Source organism: Sus scrofa, chromosome 3, assembly GCF_054392235.1.
Source record: "Sus scrofa isolate SSC_HxYL_T2T_F1_AM1 chromosome 3, Sscrofa_HxYL_maternal_Yorkshire_Landrace_v2.0, whole genome shotgun sequence".
Taxonomy (NCBI): Eukaryota; Metazoa; Chordata; class Mammalia; order Artiodactyla; family Suidae; genus Sus; species Sus scrofa.
This window is the reverse complement of record NC_139385.1, coordinates 18,669,575-18,689,487: the sequence shown is the minus strand read 5'-3', so window position 1 is coordinate 18,689,487 and position 19,913 is coordinate 18,669,575. Positions and strand designations below refer to the sequence as shown.

General features: G+C 43.9%; 1 protein-coding gene across 11 annotated transcripts in view; it reads right to left on the bottom strand.

Annotated features, from left to right (window-relative positions):
• XPO6 (exportin 6) overlaps positions 1-19,913 on the bottom strand; it is a 149,424-nt gene that overhangs the window by 64,843 nt on the left and 64,668 nt on the right. For 10 of the 11 annotated variants that reach the window (XR_014840390.1, XM_085017020.1, XM_085017014.1 and 7 more), the window contains 3 exons: positions 7,777-7,867; positions 4,029-4,141; positions 2,379-2,576 (listed from right to left, as the gene is read on the bottom strand). Coding sequence is in view for 7 of the 11 variants with exons in the window: in XM_085017014.1 (XP_084873140.1) it covers positions 2,379-2,576; positions 4,029-4,141; positions 7,777-7,867 (402 nt within the window). In the remaining 4 variants the exon portion in view is untranslated. Of the gene's footprint in view, positions 1-2,378; positions 2,577-4,028; positions 4,142-7,776; positions 7,868-19,913 lie in introns of those variants that run through there. The other variant, XM_085017023.1, reaches the window with a different exon arrangement.

The window sequence follows — 19,913 nt, the reverse complement described above, 5'->3', positions numbered from 1 at the left end:
AGAGCTGGAGGTGGGGGAGAAAGGAGGACAACTCTCCCCGCTGAGCCTCCAGGAGCACCTCACCTAAAAATGCTCCCCCGAATTCTCATCTATCCTCATTTAATTATACTTAATGAGCAGACCAGGAAGGACATGCTCCCCCGCGGGGCCACTGCTGCTTCTCGCGAGACAAGCCACTGACCGGCCCAAGAAGGAACCCCCTCAGACCCTCACCTTCCTGGTCCCGTCCATCTCCATGGACGTCCTGGCTCCCGCCTTCAGAGCCACGGAGAGTTATTACCACAACTGCTTTGCAACGTGGAGTGAAGGCAACCGTGTCGGAAGACACCCGCAAGGCCCCTGGCCTCTCCTCAGGTTCTCTGCACTGCTATTCTCTCCGCCGACAAAGGCTCCCCCGGCTGCCCACCCGGCTCACTCCATCCCTTCCGCTCAGGTTTCCACTCACATGGCTCTGCCTCTGGGAAAAGGCTTCCATGGCCATCCCGTCTAAATAACACCCCTGGTATTTTCCTCTTCCTCACCCCAGATTCCGTTTTCTCACAATACCATTTAAACTACTTGCAAAAATTTATTTGCTTATTGCTTACTGATGCCTCCGTCCAGGGATTATAAACTCCAGGAAGGCGGGTCATTTGCTCATTGCTACACCCCCGCATGTGCTTAGTACATGGCTAGACTTCAACATGGTTTAGGGGATAAATGCATAAATCTCCTTCACAATATCAATTCAATAAATCGATGAGATTTGATCCATCACAATATCAACTACAATCAATCAATTACAATAGCAATTAAATGAATCACTACAGAAAATGAAATAATCGTAAATGAAGAATTTTTGTGCTGCTTTGAGAGGTAATAACGAGAGAAGCAACACGGATGCTATAGGGAGAGCAAGCAGAACATGAGAAAATGGGATTGACTGCTCTGAAAGATTCTGAACCTACAGTCCCTGAGACAATAACCAATTTTCAAAGAATTTTGTTTCTATATTCTGTTCATTATACCCATTTCCTACATGCCCAAGACTTCCTCAATAATATAATAACATTTCCAACTTTATCACAGGATTCAAAGAAACAAAAGCATCTTCCTCTTGGCTTTTTGGCTATTCCCAGATGACTTCCCAATCCTGACCCCAGATCCACACGCCCTCATGTCTCACGAGACATGCACAGAAGGAACACACAAATCTTAACTGCATCTTCTGCCAAACTGAATTCACCGTCGTCTACCCAAACCCATTTCCTCCTCCTTCATTCCTGCCCTGTGAGCCAGGAACTTGGAACGCAGTCTGGCTTACTCCTCCCCTCAGCCCTACATGCTAGCTCCTGCTCAGAGCCTCTTGACTCCGCCTCCTCCGTGCTCGACACCATCCACCAGGCAGGCCCCTGCTTGGGCTCAGGTCCCCGGGCTCACCCAGACTTCTCCAGCAGCAGCCTACCTGGCCTCCTTCACTCCATCCTCACCCCTCTGAAATCCTGACTCCACACTGTTGCTAGTGCTGTTATACCAGCATCAAAATGTGGCCACACTGTCCCCCTTTTCCAAACTTTTCGACAGTTCCCAAGGAAACACTACACTATGAATTAAACAGTGACACCCCCTGCAAGAGCAAGGCCCTTCCTGCTCTGGCCTCGCCCCTCAGCCTAGCCTCTCACTTGACTACCTCACATCACCATCACCACTGAAAACGCCCCAGCTCTTCAGTCGAAACGCTGTGCTCAGCACAATACTCCCTACGGTCATGAACATATTGTCGGGTAATTATTATTTGCATCACTATCTTCTCACTAGACTCTAACGTCTGAAGGCTTCATCCTTGCACCCAATACCTGGCACCTAACAGGCTTTCAAGTATTTGCTGGGCAAAACTTCCCAACAGGTTAAAAGCAGCTAGGTCCCCCACCCCCAGCCGCTTTCTCCACTGCGGAGAGGTCCAACATGTGTCAAGAATACAAAGTTAGGTGAATGAGATCATCTACCCCACGACCCCACCCCTGCAGCTCCAAATTCCTCATCTTGGAGTTCCCGTCATGGCACAGCAGAAACGAATCCGACGAGGAACCATGAAGTTACAGGTTCGATCCCTGGCCTCTCTCAGTGGGTTAAGGATTCCGAATTGCCGTGAGTTCTGTGAGTTGTGGCGTAGGTTGCAGATGCGGCTCAGATCTGGCATTGCTATGGCTCTGGCTTGGGCCAGCAACAACAGCTCAGATTAGACCCCTAGCCTGGAAACCTCCATATGCCCAAGTGCAGCCCTAAAATGACAAAAGACAAAAGACAAAAAAAAAAAAAAAAATTCCTCAAGACAAGAAAATAATCACTTCTACAAACAAACTATTTACAAGATAAAGTTTCTATAGGTATCTTCCTACCTGTAAAATGTTAGTAAAAAAGTCATGGTAGAACATAGGCCAATCTTGACGGCCAATGTCAACAATCACTTTGCAGAGCTTGTTCCGGATGAAGTAAGGTAAGGTTTTGTGGTGAGCCAAGAGGAGTTTGGGCAGGCAGCTACGGATTTCCATCTTATCCTGAGATGGGACCCCAAGCCACATTTTATTGATCAGATTCTGAAAAACAAGAATACACCTTTTAAGTTAACAATCTATACACAAAACAAACTGGTTCTCATCCAACAGTAGCTATATCCCTCATCAAGAAACTCTGCTTTGGAGTTCCCATTGTGGCGCAGTGGAAACAAATCCGACTAGGAACCATGAGGACATGGGTTCGATCCCTGGCCTCGCTCAGTGGGTTAGGGATCCGGCATTGCCGTGAGCTGTGGTGTAGGTCGCAGACGAGGCTCAGATCTGGTGTTGCTGTGGCTGTGGCACAGGCTGGCAGCTACAGCTCCCATTAGACCCCTCGCCTGGGAACCTCCACATGCCTCGGGTGCAGCCCTAAAAAAAAAAAAAAAGAAAGAAAGAAGCTCTGCTTTATAAACACAGGTTTGGAATAACTTGACCATAAGAGTAATAAAATATTCAAATCCTATGATACAATAAATATTCAAATCCCATTCCTAGGAAGATTGACTACATAATTTAACAAAAAACAAAAAGGTATAGGTGCAAAAACTTCCTATCACATCACGGTCTCTACCAAAAAATAATGACAGAAACAGCAGTTCCTGTCTTGGCGCAGCGGAAACGAATCCGACTAGGAACCACGAGGTTGCGGGTTCGATCCTTGGTCTCACTCAGTGGGTTAAGGATCTGGTGCTGCCATGAGCTGTGGTGTAGGCTGCAAACATGGCTCTGGCATTGCTGTGGCTGTGGTGTAGGCAGACAGCAACAGCTCCGATTAGACCCCTAGCCTGGGAACCTCCATATGCTGTGGATGTGGCCCTAAAAAGACAAAAAATAAAAAACTTAAAAAAATGACAGAAACAACTTTTATGTCCAAAAATAGGAGAATGGCTTGGTGAATAATGATACAGCCACTTATAGGAATACAGTATAAAGATAAATGAGGGGGAAAAAGAATGCAAAATGGCATGAATGATATGCTTATAATTAGTTTTTTTGTAAGTGTGCAATTGGCACAACATTCTAAATCAACTATACTTTCGTAAAAATTGGAACAAAAAACTGAACAAAATAATAAAATTGAACAACATATTTTTTAAAGTGTGCACTGGAAGACAAAGGTTGGAAGAGAGTTGATATAAATGAAAATTTCTGTGGTTGGGACGATGGTATGATGGCTATCATCCCGCTTCCCAAACTGTTTTCCTTTAATTATCTTTCTGTTTTATTGATAACATGGAAGGAAACGTTTTATGTCACCACAAAGTCTTCCCTACCTCGCCCCACCTTACCTTTCAGTGTCCAAGATGGAAAGGTACCCTGGAAACCTGGACATCTTGATAAAGGCAGTAGGTGGGAAGAAGTCCCCAAACCAAATTACCACCATTTCCCAGCCATGTACACATCAAAACTAAAGTCTAGTGCCAGTAACATGGCGATGTGACCTCAAAATGCAAAATCTTCACAATAGTAGAAAATTATCTGACAACTTACCTCAAAAACTGTTAAACTGTACATCATTACATAGTCATTCCTAGTGCTGGAGAGAAAATACAGGCAGAACCTCCAGGCTCCTATTTGCTGGGCAAAATTATTAAGAAGTTCCTCTGGAAAAGTTAAATGGCAACAAGAAAAGGCTATGAAAATACAAGAAACTAATAAAAGGCTGGAAATTCTTATTTTTTAACAAGACATTCTGCCTGCCCAAATACCTCTCTCCATATAATATACGTAACATCAAAACCAACTACAAAATCCAGCTGATTCCTTTTTTTTTTTTGGCTGCCCTGCAGCAATATGAAGTTCCCGAGCCAGGTATCAGATATGAGCCACAGTAGCTGTGGTAATGCCTGATCCTTAATCCACTTTGCCAGGCCGGGGATCAAATCTGCACTCCCAGGACGCTGCTGATCCCACTGCACCACAGCGGGAACTCCTTAATCCAGGTGATTCTTCAAGTTAGAAACAACAGGGTACACAGTATTTTTGACTCTGAGGTGCCCATGAACACAGTGTATTCTGCCATCCAAAACTCAATAACCTTGCTACGGACACTTTTTTAGGCAGAGAAACTTTCACTGTTGAAGTTCTTACTTAACCTAATGTATGCATAGACAGCTCTAAGAGTATCATTTACCTTAAAAATGATGGCTAAGCGATAACTTGTTTCCTCTGGGGTATAGCTTGGGCGTGCGCGCGTGCGCTCTCTCTCTTTCTATACATATATCCTCACCGCTCACTCAACATGTTCTTACACACACACATACACAATGGTGTGTGTGTGTGTGTGTGTGTGTGTGTGTGTGTGTGTGTGTGTGTATGAGAGAGAGAGACAAGTAGGAAAAGAGAAAGTTAAGACTAACCTTACATACAGGATTGGAAAAAAGTTTTCAAGAGAATTCAGGATGGCTATCTTCATTTGGGTTGGTTTTACTTAAAATATTGCCCCCAAAAATTGGTAAATAAGAGTAGCAATCATGGGGGTTGCCGAGAAGCACCCTGTCCACCTCAATTAATTGCAAATGGTTTTCCTCTTCCTGAAGCTGCTGGTCAGACAAGCAAACATTAGGAACCTGTCACCATGTTTCTGGACAGGCTGCCCTAGTCACCATGACCTGCTGTGCTGGTCATGAAATATAACACACAGAAGGTGAAAACGCTAAGGCAACAACCCTGAGAGATTCTAGGAAGCCCTTGGAAAAGCAGCAAGCACAGCAGCCCATTCTAATCCTCAAGTCACTGCTCTGCCAGCGCTGACTTCGGCTAAATGCACCAAAGCAGTCTCATTACAAATCCCATCAAAGGAAGCTAGCGGCATGCTCTTACAGTCAGGCAAAAGTTTCTATGAATCCCAGAGATGAAGTCTAACCAAAGAGAATGATCTCTGGCTGGAAATGAGGAACCTCGGGCTCTGTTCTAGACTTAGCCACTAATTCATTGAATCTGATCCCAAGCGAACTACTGCTCCTTTGTGATGCTTCAGCCTTCTCTGCTATTAAAATGACCAGGCTGTCTCTTGAGGTTCCCTGCTAATGACTCTGTCAATGTCTGGAGCACTAACACACTTTGGGTGGAGGGTAGGTGGAGCCCCGATAGTATAAAGGTCTCCCTCCCTTCTCCCACCTCGCCAGGAAAGCCTTCAGTTTACCCTAAGACATCAAAAAAGAAGCAAGAAGTGGTTCCAGCCCACACGCTCAAATAAAGCTACAAAGACTAGGTACAAAGAGAACTGAACTAAGACACACCCGCTATCAAACCCCCGGATTCCCCTTAGCCAGCACTGCAATTAAGACATTCACAGCATCTTGTTTTTTAAACTATTTTAAAATCAGACTGGAATACGAACATGTTAAAAAGGTTCCACTTTTAATTCATGAATGCTGAAGGTGAGCAACATTTGTTTTGCAACCACAAATTTAGGAGAAAACCAAAAGTATACCAATCATAAGCTAAAAACAGGACTTCCAGAGAAATTAGTTTTGGAATATAACAGAGTGACATAAGGGAAAGATTCTTCAACTCATTTAGTAAAAATCACCAGTGCTGTTTTTACTGTAAGGTAGCATGAAACTAATAAAGGACAAAAATGGGTCAGCCCAACTGAGTAATAAGAGAAGCAAGCAGAGGGGATCTTCTAAGCCAGACGCCTGATCATCTACTGCGCTCAGCTTCTCTCAGCATCCCTTGTTTACAAATGCTCTTGTTCCTTACAGCACAGTCCCTCAGAAAAGAAAGGCACATACGGGGCAGGCCCAAAGGAGACCACCACGCTTAAAATTAAAAGAGAATACTAAGTGAAGTAAGTCAGAAAGAGAAAGACAAATACCATATGATATCACTTATATCTGGAATCTAACATACAGCACAAATGAACCTTTCCACAGAAAAGAAACTCATGGACTTGGAGAACAGACTAGTGGTTGCCAATGGGAACAGGGAGGGAGTGGGATGGACTGGGAACCTAGGGTTAATAGATGCAAACGATTGCCTTTGGAATGGATAAGCCATGAGATCCTGCTGTGTAGCACTGGGAACTATGTCTAGTCACTTGTGACGGAGCCTGATAATGTGAGAAAAAGAATGTATACATATGTGTGTGGGACTGGGTCACTTTGCTGTACAGTAGAAAATTGACAGAACACTGTAAATCAACTATGATGGAAAAAACAAAAATCATTAAAAAATAAAAAGCTTGAGGGTTAACATGAAAAAAAAAAAACTTAAAAGAGAAGCCACGTCTACCAGAAGGTGATGTGCAAATGCTCCAAGGATGCAAGGGAAAATAGGCTGCAGCCAAAGACTTCCTGGCCACCTAAAAATCCAAACCCTAATCAAGCTCTGGACCGAGGGCAGAAATCAGCCATGACACACCGGCTAACGTGACTTAGAGAAGCCACATGGGATAGAGAAATGGGTCAGTCTGCAGAGTCATGGAGACACAGAAAAAAGCCGGCAAGGAGGTGAAAGCAATGAAGGTCAGTAGAGAGAAGCCAGACATGCAGGGGAAAGCTGAAGGTCCAGATCAAGGAAAACACTTTTCATCCTCAAGCTCAGGCATTAAGTGAGGCCTCAGAGAGAAAAACAATTAATCTAGGACCTCAGAGCAGCATGTTCCCAAGGCGGAGAGATAACACTTGAATACAGTTTCTAGTGAACAGTATGCTGTAATGAATATTATGCATGTCAGTGAATATGAAATTCAAAAAGAGGTGCTAGAAGGTTCTGGGGTTCCCAGAAGACCTGAAGTGATACCTACATTTCTCTGGTGTTTGAAGCCTTTATTTAGCCAAACTTGCAAAATGAGAGCCATAGTACTGGTGGAAAAAGCAAGAAGGCTCCAAAGGTAACGCCCATTAAAGGATCTCTGGGCACTCGATGAGGTCCAAGTAGGAGTTCCACACACCAAAAATGCTTTTATGGGTTGTTGAGTTTTTTTAAACTACGTCATAGACTTCTTATAAAAGTTCAATACTGCTGAAATCAAGAGCAAAGCAGAGAGCCACATGTGGCTAAAGGAAAGAAAACCCATCGCTATGGATTAGAGAGAGTGGGCTCTCTATAGGGGACTAGAGCCCTTGCAGCCAGATCTGTAGGCCTCACCAGCCACCGCCCAGCAGGACAGGGGCCAAGAGAGCAAGAATGCAAGGGGAAACATGCTGGCCTGACCAGCCGAGGCTCCCAACTCCTTGCTCCCCACTGGGGCCTTTCGTTATGACTCTGAACAACTCCACACTTTACTTACCGATCTCGCGTTTTCTCTCATTGGTTGTACAGTCGTGGAAAAACTCTGTCATCAGACTTTCCAATGCCCTGAGAGAGGCTTCTTCAGAGGCCTACCAAAGGAATTTGAAAAAAATAATCAGTAACTGTACTTTCAGTTCCACTGTTCCTCAGTTCCTTCCAGGTCACATTCAACAGCCATAGTAATTTACTTCCTCAAAACATCTTGGTCCGACATTCTTCAAATACATGATATAAGCCAGAAAAACTTCAGGGAATTTCCCAGCTGGCTCGAAACCCAAATTTTTCATATACTCTACCAATTCATGCTATTGTGCCATCAATTTTCAAGTACTTATTCTAAGGAAAAGGGAGCAAATAATTCAAAATGCAATTCTGGAAAGAGACTGAAAGCAAAGTAAAAGGCCCCGGCCCTGATGACTGAATAGGCAGTCATCTCTCTGAAGAGATCAGAGAGGCTAGGGTGTCTGTCTTACAGACTATCCATCAACAATGTATCTGCCCCCCAAGTCTGAAAGATTCGCCATATTTTAATTCAGAGCAACTGTAGTCAAACTGCTGCATGGACTCTTAGGGGGTTTTGAGGGGACTTCAGGAGCCAAACATCCACTCAACTGACAATCTCACTTGAGCAGCCAACAGAGATTAAGGTGCTAAGACCCGAGCAGAGCAAGGACTCAAAATGAGACAGCACCTCCCAACCACAGACCCAGAGAGAGCCAGACTCTCAGCAGAACCACTCAGATGGAGAATGAGAGGAGAGGGCCCCTGGGTCCCCCAAGGCTCATCCTCTCCCTCTTCCATAAGGCGCCCCAAACCCTTTTCTCTCACTAAAGGAGGGCGCATCGCGTGCAGCAATGAACTTGAGTCAACACTCCCTCACAGAACCAGTCTACAAAAAAGGTGAGCATTCCCAGTCCCTTTCTGAATCCTCACTGGCATTCACCTACCCAGAGATGATTAAGAGCCCGGAGCGGTTCTGATTTCTGAATTCTCTCTTAACTTCCTTCTTCCCACCGACCTTCACCATATCCTCTCCACTGCCCGCCCCCCCAGTGTGAGAGCTGACCAGAACAAACTGCATTTTAAAACAAGTCTACACTCAAATGTGTCATGTATTAAACTGTAATATTACAAGGGGCCTCCACTTGGTGACTGGCTTGCGAGGGGACTGAGACGCTGGGCCATCTCTGTGGAGACAGCAGCACTTCTTAGGACTGATACCGATTACAGAGGCTAAATCAGGCTGGCCCATCCACATCAACTCACACACGTACGCACAGACTGCAGCACACAGGGGCCACGTTCAAGCAGTGCCAGGGGCAGCTGTCCTCCCATGCGGCAGTCGTGGTCACGGCTGTAGGGTGACAGCTGAACTCTGACATGCGGAGTGATGAATTACTGCACAAGTTTCAGGACTTGTGAGTGTGAGGGAATTTCTTGTCTGAATTCTATGATCAAATATTAGCCCTCCTGCTCCTTTTTCAAACCAGTATGTCAGTTTAACTAAAAAATATCCTGGGGTTGTGAGTGAAGCTGTTTTGTTATAAACTAAACAATTTTCTCAAAGGCAGAAATAACTAAAATGTGGGACAAAAATAACATTGCCATCCTTTTTAACCTGTTTTAAGTTTCTGTGTTGATCAAAAGAGCCTCACTGGCATTCCCATTGTGGCTCAATTAGGTAAAGAACCCAACATAGTGTCCATGAGGATGTGGGTTCCATCCCTGGCCTTGCTCAGCGGGCTAAAGATCCAGCGCTGCCATGACTGTGGTGTAGGCACGCAGCTACAGCTCTGATTCCACCCTTAGCCTGGGAACTTCCACACACTGCAGGTGCAGCCATAAAAAGGAAACAAAAAAAAGAAAGGAAGTTCCCGGGCCAGGGATCGAACCCACACCACAGAAGCAACCCAATCTGCTACAATGACAACACCAGATCCTCAACCCACTGTGCCACAAGAAAACTCCTCCACAACTTAGTCTTGTAGTGAATCATTTTAAATAGATCCTGAAAAAACCTGAGCTCATTACATTCAGGTAATCAACTGCCAAGATTTATTTTGTTCAGATTCTTTTTTTCTTTTTTGTCTTTTTAGGGCCGCACCTGTGGCATATGGAAGTTCCCAGGCTAGGGGGCTGAATCGGAGCTGTGGCTGCCGGCCTACACCACAGCCACAGTAACGCCAGATCCGAACCTCGTCTGCAACCTACACCACAGCTCATAGCAATACCGGTTCCCCGACCCACTGAGCGAGGCCAAGGATCCAACCTGCATCCTCATGGAGGCTAGTCAGATTCCTTTCTGCTGAGCCACGACAGGAACTCCTTTGTTCAGATTCTTGAAGCAGAAGTTTGTGAACGTGACAATTACCAGTCACACATCAAAGGCCACTGAAGCAAATTTCTGACTCCCCAGAGAATCCAACTCTACCTCCGTTCCCAGTCCTACCAACAGCACCCTCCCTGCTCTAACCCAAGAAGCTAACATTCCCACACAAAGTGGAAAGACGAAAGTATCCACAAAAATCACAGGATGACGTCCTCACCAAATGATGCTTCTATGACAAAGGAAACTCCAAAACCTAATAATCCAATGGCATCGCCAGACGTTTCTCCACAAGAGCAAACAATATGCTGTTTTCATTTTCAATCACTTCTTTAACTGCAATATAAATACCTACCCCACAGGGTGTTAAGAGGATCAAGTGAAATGCTCCATGTAAAGCTGCTGTAAACTCCAAGAGTCATCTAATTCACAGTTATGGCTCTATCATTTTTATTTGGTCTTGGATGCCAAATGAAAACAGACCAAAGCAAAATAACAAAGTGGCCGGGCCTACTTTGAAACTGGAGATCCATGCCCTTAGGCTTAAGGGCTATGTCCCAAACAAATCTAGAGTGGCTTTTCCAACCAGATTTCAAGTCAAAACAATGTTAAGTTTCAGAAGAAAAGGAGAGTGAAACTCTGCCAATGTCGTATAATCAGATGAGAGGTATAAAGACACAGAAGACATGTTCAACTTGCAAAGGGCTGAAGGATACTGGAGAAGTACCTGCATTTGGTAAGAAGGCCACCGGATCCTGTGCCAGCTGTTTTAAGCAGGTGGTAAAGTCAGAACTCAGACCACAGTGGGTTAAGAAATTAGTGGCAAGTAAGTACGTGGTAATATTTCACGCAGACTACACTTTCAAGTAATAAAAGAACAAAGACATAAAACCAAAAACCAAGTGCCATGGTGTAGCAGGAAGAGGTTTCAATTCCCAAAAGTTATTCAAGCACTGCACTGACTAATTTATGAAGAACATTTAGGATTCAGACACGTCTCACTGCTTCTCATCTTGGACTTGGGATTTAAGACCCAGATCTTGCAGAACTAAGGAAAGATAAGATCCACTTAAAACCATGTGAGGCACAGACACACACACATACACACAAAATTTCAGTGAGATGGCAGATACAAAACATGAGAATTAAGGAGTTCCCTCTTGCCTCAGCAGGATGGGGATCCAGCGTTGCCACTGCGGTGGCTCTGTTTACAGCTGTGGCACAGGTTCGATTCCTGGCCCAGGAACTTGTGCATGCCACAGGTAAGGCCAAAAAAAAAAAAAAAAAAAAAAGTGAGAGGTAAAACAATAAACCTTCTAAAGAGAATACAGAACATCCTCATGACCCAGGGGTAGCGAAAAAATTCTTGAAAACACTAAACATAATGGAAAAGATAAATCAGAATATTCATCAGATGGCACAATGAAAGGCGTAAAAGAAAACCTCGAAATGGGAAAAGAGACCACCAATTTAGGTAACAAAGAGCTCCCATCAGAGTATAAAATAACTTCCACCAATCAATAAGGAAAAGATAAACAACTCAATGTTTTCAATAGGCAAAGAGTTATAAAAGAGGATATTCAAAAAGCCTATATATAAAACAAGGGGCCAACCTCATTAGCAATGTAAATTAAAAAATAATAATAATAATTTTTTTAAAAAGCACTCAACAAAAATGTAAATTAAAAAACAAGAGAATGTTGGAGTTCCCTTTGTGGCTCAGCAGCTAACGAACCCGACTAGGATCCATGAGGATGTAGGTTCGATCCCTGGCCTCGCTCAGTGGGTTAAGGATCCGGCGTTGCTGTGAGCTGTGGTGTAGGTCGCAGAGGCGGCTCAGATCCCGTGTTACTGTGGCTATGGAGTAGGCTGGTGGCTGCAGCTCTGATTGGACCCCTAGTCTGGGAACTTCCGCATGCCTCAGGTGCGGTTCTAAAAAACAAAAAGAAAAACAACTGTAACTCTACCAGAACGGCTAAAATTAACACGTATGGGTGAGGATGCTGAGCAACTAGGACATGCAAGCACTGCTGGTGGTGGGAGTACAAACCGGTACAACCACTTTGGAAAATGAACATATGCATACTTTGTGTCCCGGTAATTCTACTCCTTGACAATCTATCCAACAGACGTTTGCACATGTATACCCTGAAAAATGCACACAAATGTTCACAGTACCATTATTCTAACATTCAAAAAGTTAAAAGAACCCAAATGGCCATCACCAGTGGAATGGATAAATAAGTTATGGTTTACTCATCGGGAAGATATTATAAGACAACAAGAATGAATGAAATTACTCCACACAACAACATGCGTGAATATCACAACCTTGAATAAAAGGAGTCAAAGCGCATCCTTCATTTTCATTTTATGTTAGTCTTTAAAAACAAGCAAAACGGGAGTTCCCGTCGTGGCGCAGTGGTTAACAAATCCGACTAGGAACCATGAGGTTGCGGGTTCGGTCCCTGCCCTTGCTCAGTGGGTTAACGATCCGGCGTTGCCGCGAGCTGTGGTGTAGGTTGCAGACGCGGCTCGGATCCCGCGTTGCTGTGGCTCTGGCGTAGGCCGGTGGCTCCAGCTCCGATTCAACCCCTAGCCTGGGAACCTCCATATGCCGAGGGAGCGGCCCAAGAAATAGCAACAACAACAACAACAAGAAAAAAAAAGACAAAAGACAAAAAATAACAAAATAAAAAAAACAAGCAAAACGAATCCATGGTGTTATAATCAGAATGGGAGTTATTAATCCTTGGGGAGGAGGGTTTCTGGGATGCTAGTAAAATTTTATTTTCTTGATCTGAATGTTAGCTACGCAAGGATGATTTCTTTGTGCACTTTTCAGTAATTGTATATACACAATTTTAAAAACATTACACTTATTTTTAATATTCAAGCTGGTATTTGCAGACTCTGATTTTAGAAACTGTGTTTTTCCCCTATCAGTACAATTATTAAGAGCAGTTTGGGGCCCTACGAGGTGAAGTCTGGGCATGAGACTTCTGGATTCCTAAGAATGACCACGTATTTGTCTTCAAAGTTGCAAAGGTGACAACACAAAGTATTACAATCCCATAAGTCTATGTTTCCCCAAGGCTTACCTCAATAGCAAATTAAAATCCTGAGGCAGGATGATGAATTAAACTTGGCTCAGCATATATGCACTCTTGGAGAGCTACATATATATCTAAAATATCTTTTCTGTTCCAGAAAGAGTTAAAATCTGCCAAATGGAGCTTTCAAAGGCTAGTTCCTTGACGTGTACCTTTTCCCTCACTACCAGGCCCTAATCACCTCCTGCCTAATTACTGTAACTTCTTTTACTTGGTTGTCTTGTTATCTGTCAGTTTTCCCAATTCCAATCCAATGTGTACTTCACTACCAGATAAATTTTCCTAAATATAGATTTTTTTTTTTGCCCCAGTTATTCTAAATCTAGCTCTAAAAGAAGCTCTAAATCCAAACCAACTGAGAAACTCAGCTATCCATTCAACAAACAAATAAGCTCAGTATTCACTAAGTAACTGATGCTGCATTACGTCCCCGAGATACAAAGATGAGTCAAGAGGGTCCTTGACTTCAAAGAACTGGAAATGGCCTCGGAGGGAGAAGGGCAGAACCTATGAATTACAAAGGAGAATATGATGGTTTATAGCCTATTGTAGTGACACATGGCTAAATGGCTTTAGGAGCCCAAACAGAAGTAACTCTGTCTGAGGGAGACAGGGAAAGCTTCACAGAGGTGACAGTACACATTGGGCTTTGAAGAATGCGGAGCAGTTTACGAGGAGGAAGAAGGAAAGCACGCCTGATTTGCCATTACTCACCCCAGGAAGCCAGCATTCCAGTCTGAATACTCCTGGTCTCATAACAAATGTCTATTCCCATCCTGCATTCACTCCGTGTCTGCAATTCATAGGTCAACCTTCATGGAATTTCTTACAAAGTCTAGAGTACAGATCCCGCCTTGCTTTCATCTTTTGTCCTGTCTTATAATTGGTATCAGAGAGTTTTGCCCATGGCACTGTTCTCTGCTCATTTCAGAAAGGCGCAATTAAAGAGCATAGGCTCTGGTCTCAGGAGCCTTGGGTTCGAATCCGAATGCACCTCAACCTCAGCCTAATTATTTAATCTGTCACTCTTTCCCTCTCGTGCACAACTGTGAATAATAAGAGAATCTAACACAGGGAATTGTTGTGAGCGTTACATAAAATAATTTATGTAAAGCATGTGGTAAACATAATGCCAGGAATAAAAATAAGGGCTGGAAGTCCTATCTGTAACTGCTAATAATTCACAGATATTAGGTCTCTATAACCAGAACATAAACAGTCTGGAAAGAGATTCTGTCTCTGCCTAATATATTTGTATTTCCTGTTACATCCAGTATGGGCTGGTACTCGAATATTTCACAGACCAAATTCAAGACAGTAAAAGGAAGCAGTAGACAATTAGTATCAGTTTTAGTTTCTTGGGAATACTGGTAATTCCTCCAAATTCAAGATACATATGACTCTAAATTTCCCCCTTTAAGAGCTCTGATCATAAGGACCTTTTGCTCATAAGCACTCCATGAGTATGTTTTAAAAACCAAGTGACTGCTCAAAATTTACCTTAAAAACCCTGAGACCGAAGATGGATAATACGCTGCTTTGTCTTTTAAGACATCTAGCTGACAGTTTCCTCAAATCCTGATTAAACCTGTAATGTTTCACCTAATTGCCTCTAAAACAACCCCCTCTAAAGCATAACCTTTTCACAAAATTGGTACTGGGGAAAAAAAAATGACTTTTTTTTTTAAAAAGAAGCTTCTTGCCACCACCTTCACCAGGAGCCACATGTTGCCTCTCCTTCAAGGAGGTGAATCACAAGTGCCTTCTGTATTCAGGTTCATGCTAACTTGATAGCAAACTGAAAAACATGAGGCTAGCACACCAGAGTCTCAACGTAGATATTCCTGTGGCCCATCTAATATCGCTTTATTACTCTATTTGCTTATACATAAAGATTTCTGAGAAAAGCGATTCTATACTAACTGCTGAGCGAAGTTAAAAAGTATGCCAAACATACCTGGTGTGTTACAACAGACGGCCCTTAGCAAAGGAATTCCATCTCCTATAAACTCTGGCAGCTAACAGGATCACCATGGATGTCTAAACTCTCAAAAGAACACTCACATTCTTCCCTACACCCTTCACCACTGCAAAGAAAACAGATGCGGGAAAGAATCTCTTTGGCCTTTGGGCCTGCCTGTATGAGATGAAATGCCAAGCTGAGAATAATACACGATGGGAACCAACATGACACCTCTCCATCCCCTCCTAAAGTCAGCTCCAAACTCAAGAAAGCTCACCAAGGAAGCCCCCATCAGAAGGGGACTCAGAACAAGTCTTCTTCCCATCTTTCCTGTCACTGCTGTTTTTGACTCAACTTGCAGATCCTAAAACACACTAAACACATCAGGACGAAGCAGAAATCTCACTTTATTTCTCTAAAAGCAAATTGGTGAAATCAGCAAATTGCTAATAACGCTCAGAAGTGTAGTCACTAAAACCCTGGGGTGTTGAAAGCCTTGCTCAAAGACGGAGGGGAGGAGTTCCCATCGTGGCTCAGCAGTTAGTGAAACCAGCTAGCATCCATGAGGATGCAGGTTCGATCCCTGGCCTTGCTCAATGGGTTAAGGATCCAGTGTTGCCATGAGCTGTAGTGTGGACTGCAGACTCGGCTCAGGTCCCAAGTTGCTGTGGCTCTGGTGTAGGCCACTGTCTACAGTTCCGACTGGACCCCTGGCTTGAGAACCTCCATATGCCACAGGTGCAGCCCTAAAAAGACAAAAAGAGAAGAAAAAAAAAGGGGGGGGGAACACTGAGAGTACAGATACATAGTGAAGTAATTAACCCTTAAAGTTGGAGTTCCCTGGTGGCTTGGTGGGTTAAGGACCTGGCTTTGTCACTGCTGTGGCTCAGGTCGCTGCTCTGACATGGGTTCGATCATTGGCTGGGGAATTTCCAAACGCCACAGGCACAGCCAACAAATAATAATAATAATGATTTTAAAAATAATAATAATCCTAAAAGTTACATACAAAAGTTGCTGGGAAAACAATACTGTCTACTGAAGGAAAAAAACAGAGCCACACCATGTTCCAGGAAAGCAAAGACAGGGCAGATGCACTTACCACAGCTCTGCAAACACATGTCTGGAACAAACCACTGAATTGTACATGTGCCTCTGAAGGGCTCCTGGCTGTCTTGCCTATGGCTTAAATCTGAACCATATTTGCCCTTTGAGAATAACTACAGACGTAACTTTGGTATCATGCAGATACTTAATATTTGATTACAACATATACTTGGGCTCCATCCACACATAACTCTAATCAATACAAGGCACTTTCCTGCTTCAGTCTAAAACTACCATAAAGCTGATCAAGAGCAAAACAGTCCCTCCCAGTAATTCTTGGGTTTGCATAATGTACCCAGTCAAGACTCTGTCTCTCCCACGAACAAAAGGATCTGTTTACCTCTGAGGACCATGCGTAACAGCAGGACCACTGCCAGGCATCTGGGCCAGAAAGCCCAACTGGTCCCGCTGTGGTGGTGACAAAGTCAAGGGAGCATATTCTGTCCCCCTGGGGAGCAATTAGAGGAAACTTCTTGTACACAGAGGAGGACAGTGTGTTTTATGTTGGGAAAACCTACCCACGTACTACTGGACAATCTATAAAAACAAGAGGCATCAATTAGCTACGAAGGGACAGGGGCACGGGTCTCAAAAATTTCCAACAAATCTAAAGAAAACTAGAGTCATGACAAGTATCTACCTTGTCACTTGATTCTAAAACTAGATCCTGAAGCAAGGGGAAAATGCTATAAAGGACATAACTGGGCCAACTGACAAAACTGGAACACGGATGGTAGATCAGATAAAAGTACTGAATCAATGTTAAATTAATTAAATCGGACAACTGCACCGTGGTTATGTAAGAGAATACCCCTATTAGGCAACATACTGTATAGGAGCAACGGACCATGACGCAGGCCACTTAGTCTCCAATGGTTCAGAAAATACTGTGAAAGTGTATATAGGTATGTACATACACATAACACACAGAGAAAAGGCAAAGAATAAAGCAAACACAGCAAAATGTTAACAATAGGTGACTCTGAGTCAAGAGTGTAAGAATATTCTTGGGACTACTTGCGAGCTTTCTGTCAGCTTGAAACTTTTCCAAATAAAAAGGTTGTTTTTAAATCTCATCTAGTGGATTGGTACCCTCCACCCTGCTCCTTACTGCTCCAAGCTAGCTGGCCAAAGAAGAAAGAAAAAGTGAGAAAAGGGTATAACAGGAAGGAAAGGATTACTTGACTCTCTCAGATGCCAGATTGATCTCACATTGTTTTTGAAAAAGGATATTACACAGCCTAGATGTAAAAAAATTTTGCATCTGCTGGTTGGACAACAACCATATCCCACTAGGAGCTAAAATACATATAATTTATATACTTATTTATTTATACTCCAGTCAGAAGGCTTTACTTAGCCAGCCAAAAAAGCAAATCATAAAAACAGTTATTCTGCAAGAAACTGTCTAAAATGAACCAGTAGTATAGCCAAGAATAGGCTCCCTCTTCGCAATCCCATCTGCCTCTCTTTGCCAGGTACATATCCCAGAAGGGTGAATGTTTACATGGGCACGCCTCGCCAACTAAACTCCAAAGATACTTACCGAGCACATTAACACAAGGCATGCTACCAAGAATTCCTAAAACGGGATCACAGAATCTTGAGAGAGAAATAAACCCCAAGGAACAGTGAGTTCGACTTTATTTTACAGATGAGAAAAAATGAAGCTCAGAGAGTGTCTTGCCCAAAGTCAACCAGCTATTGGTCAGGTCACCAGGCAGGGCCACCAGTGATCACTCCTCTCCCCTTAAAGAACAGAGAGAAGTTCTGCTCCAAGGGCGGTTAAGGACGATGAGGGAGTTGGCATTACCTTGCATCTGAGGGAATCAGTAATGAACAGGTGTGAGGGTAATGAACCACCATATAAAAACATGCCGCAGGAGTTCCCATTGTGGCTCAGCCGTAATGAACCTGACTAGGATCCATGAGGACACAGATTTGATCTCCGGCCCCACTCAGTAGGTTAAGGATCTGGTGTTGCCCCAAATGGTGGCGTAGGCTGCAGATTCCCCTCGGATGCGGTGTTGCCACGGCTGTGGCATAGGCCAGCAGCTACAGCTCTGATTGGACCCCTAGCCTGGGAACTTCCATAAGGTGCATGTGGCCCTAAAAAGCAAAAAACAAACAAACAAAATGCTACAAATCTGAATCACAATTAACACTGCAGCTCATATGTAAATAATTTCAGTTCAGTTACTGTTACCACCTGCACTCTTTAAGAGCAAGTCGCTTGTAAAACCCGTACCACCTTCATCTTCTCCCAGACAGAACTGGCATTTTAAAATAACAGTTAAAATAACGTTTATTTGTGGAGTTCCCTTCGTGGCTCAGTGTTAACGAACCCAACTAGGCTCCATAAAGATGCGGATTCGATCCCTGGCCTTGCTCAGTGCGTTAAGGATCCTGCGTTGCTGTGGCTGTGGTGTAGGTGGGCAGCTGTAGCTCTGATTTGACCCCTAGCCTGGGAACTTCCACATGCTGCACCTGAAGCTGTTAAAAAAAATAAATAACATTTGTTTGAAATGTTGGCAAAACTATCCAGACTGTATTACAGACTGCTGTAATCTGGGGGAGCATGCTCACTTCCCTTCTCTCATCCTGGTTCTAGCCATTAAAATATAGACTTCAAGAGACCAAGTACTGACCAAAGTCTCCGATGTCTTCATGACTGGCAAAGCTCAACCTCCTCCCCATTCTGAACTGACCCGGCCCGCCCAGGCCTAGCCACAATGGCAAGGTGGGACACAGAGGAAGACAAGCTTCTCCTGAGGGCAGGCAAGTGAGAGGGCACGGGCACAAAGCTGGGCAGTGTTCTGATGCAGTGACCCTGCAGCTGGAAGATATGAGTGATGGTGCTGGGTTTGCCCCAATGCACCCGTCATAAATAAATCGGATCAACCATCCCTATGGGAAGGAATAAATGAGAGGAGGATGACAGGGCCTAGAACAATCTGCTTCAGGACCGCTCCCACTAGGGTACGACAAGCCCCCCGAATGTGCGCCAAAGCAGGAATGGGTGACACAGAAAAGGTTCCCTCTACACAAGCAATGAGAGGCATCATGGGGTCCTCAGCCACAGCTTGGCAGAGAAAATACAAGGTGAGAGCCAGCCCCAGCTCCAGAGTACACACAGCCTGCCTAACTTTGGGCAAATCCTGCAAGCTCTTGGAGCAGCCTTGATACTAAATGCAATCAATCGTGTGCACTGTGTATTGATTATAGAGCACTCTGCAGGAGTTCCCTTGTGGCACAGTGGGTTAAGGAGGCAGCATTTTCTGGGCTTCGACCACTAGCCTGGGAACTTTCACATGCCACGGGAGCAGCCAAAAAAAAAAAAAAAAAAAAAAAAACAACACTCTACAAACGCTAGTTAACACAGTCATCCCTCCCTCACTAAAAGTTTCTCTTGGCCCATCCTCAGAGTTTGGATTTGCTTTTACAAAGGCAGTCTCCTAAGCTGTCATCACCTTGTCTCCCTCAATATATACCCAGCACCACCTTAATACATTCACTCTTAATTTATGATCAGTCACATTACTCTAAGGTTCTCAAAGTATCGCAGCCAACTGCCAGTGGGTGCTTATGCATCCCACACAATATAAACAATGGTGTCCCTGAGAGCA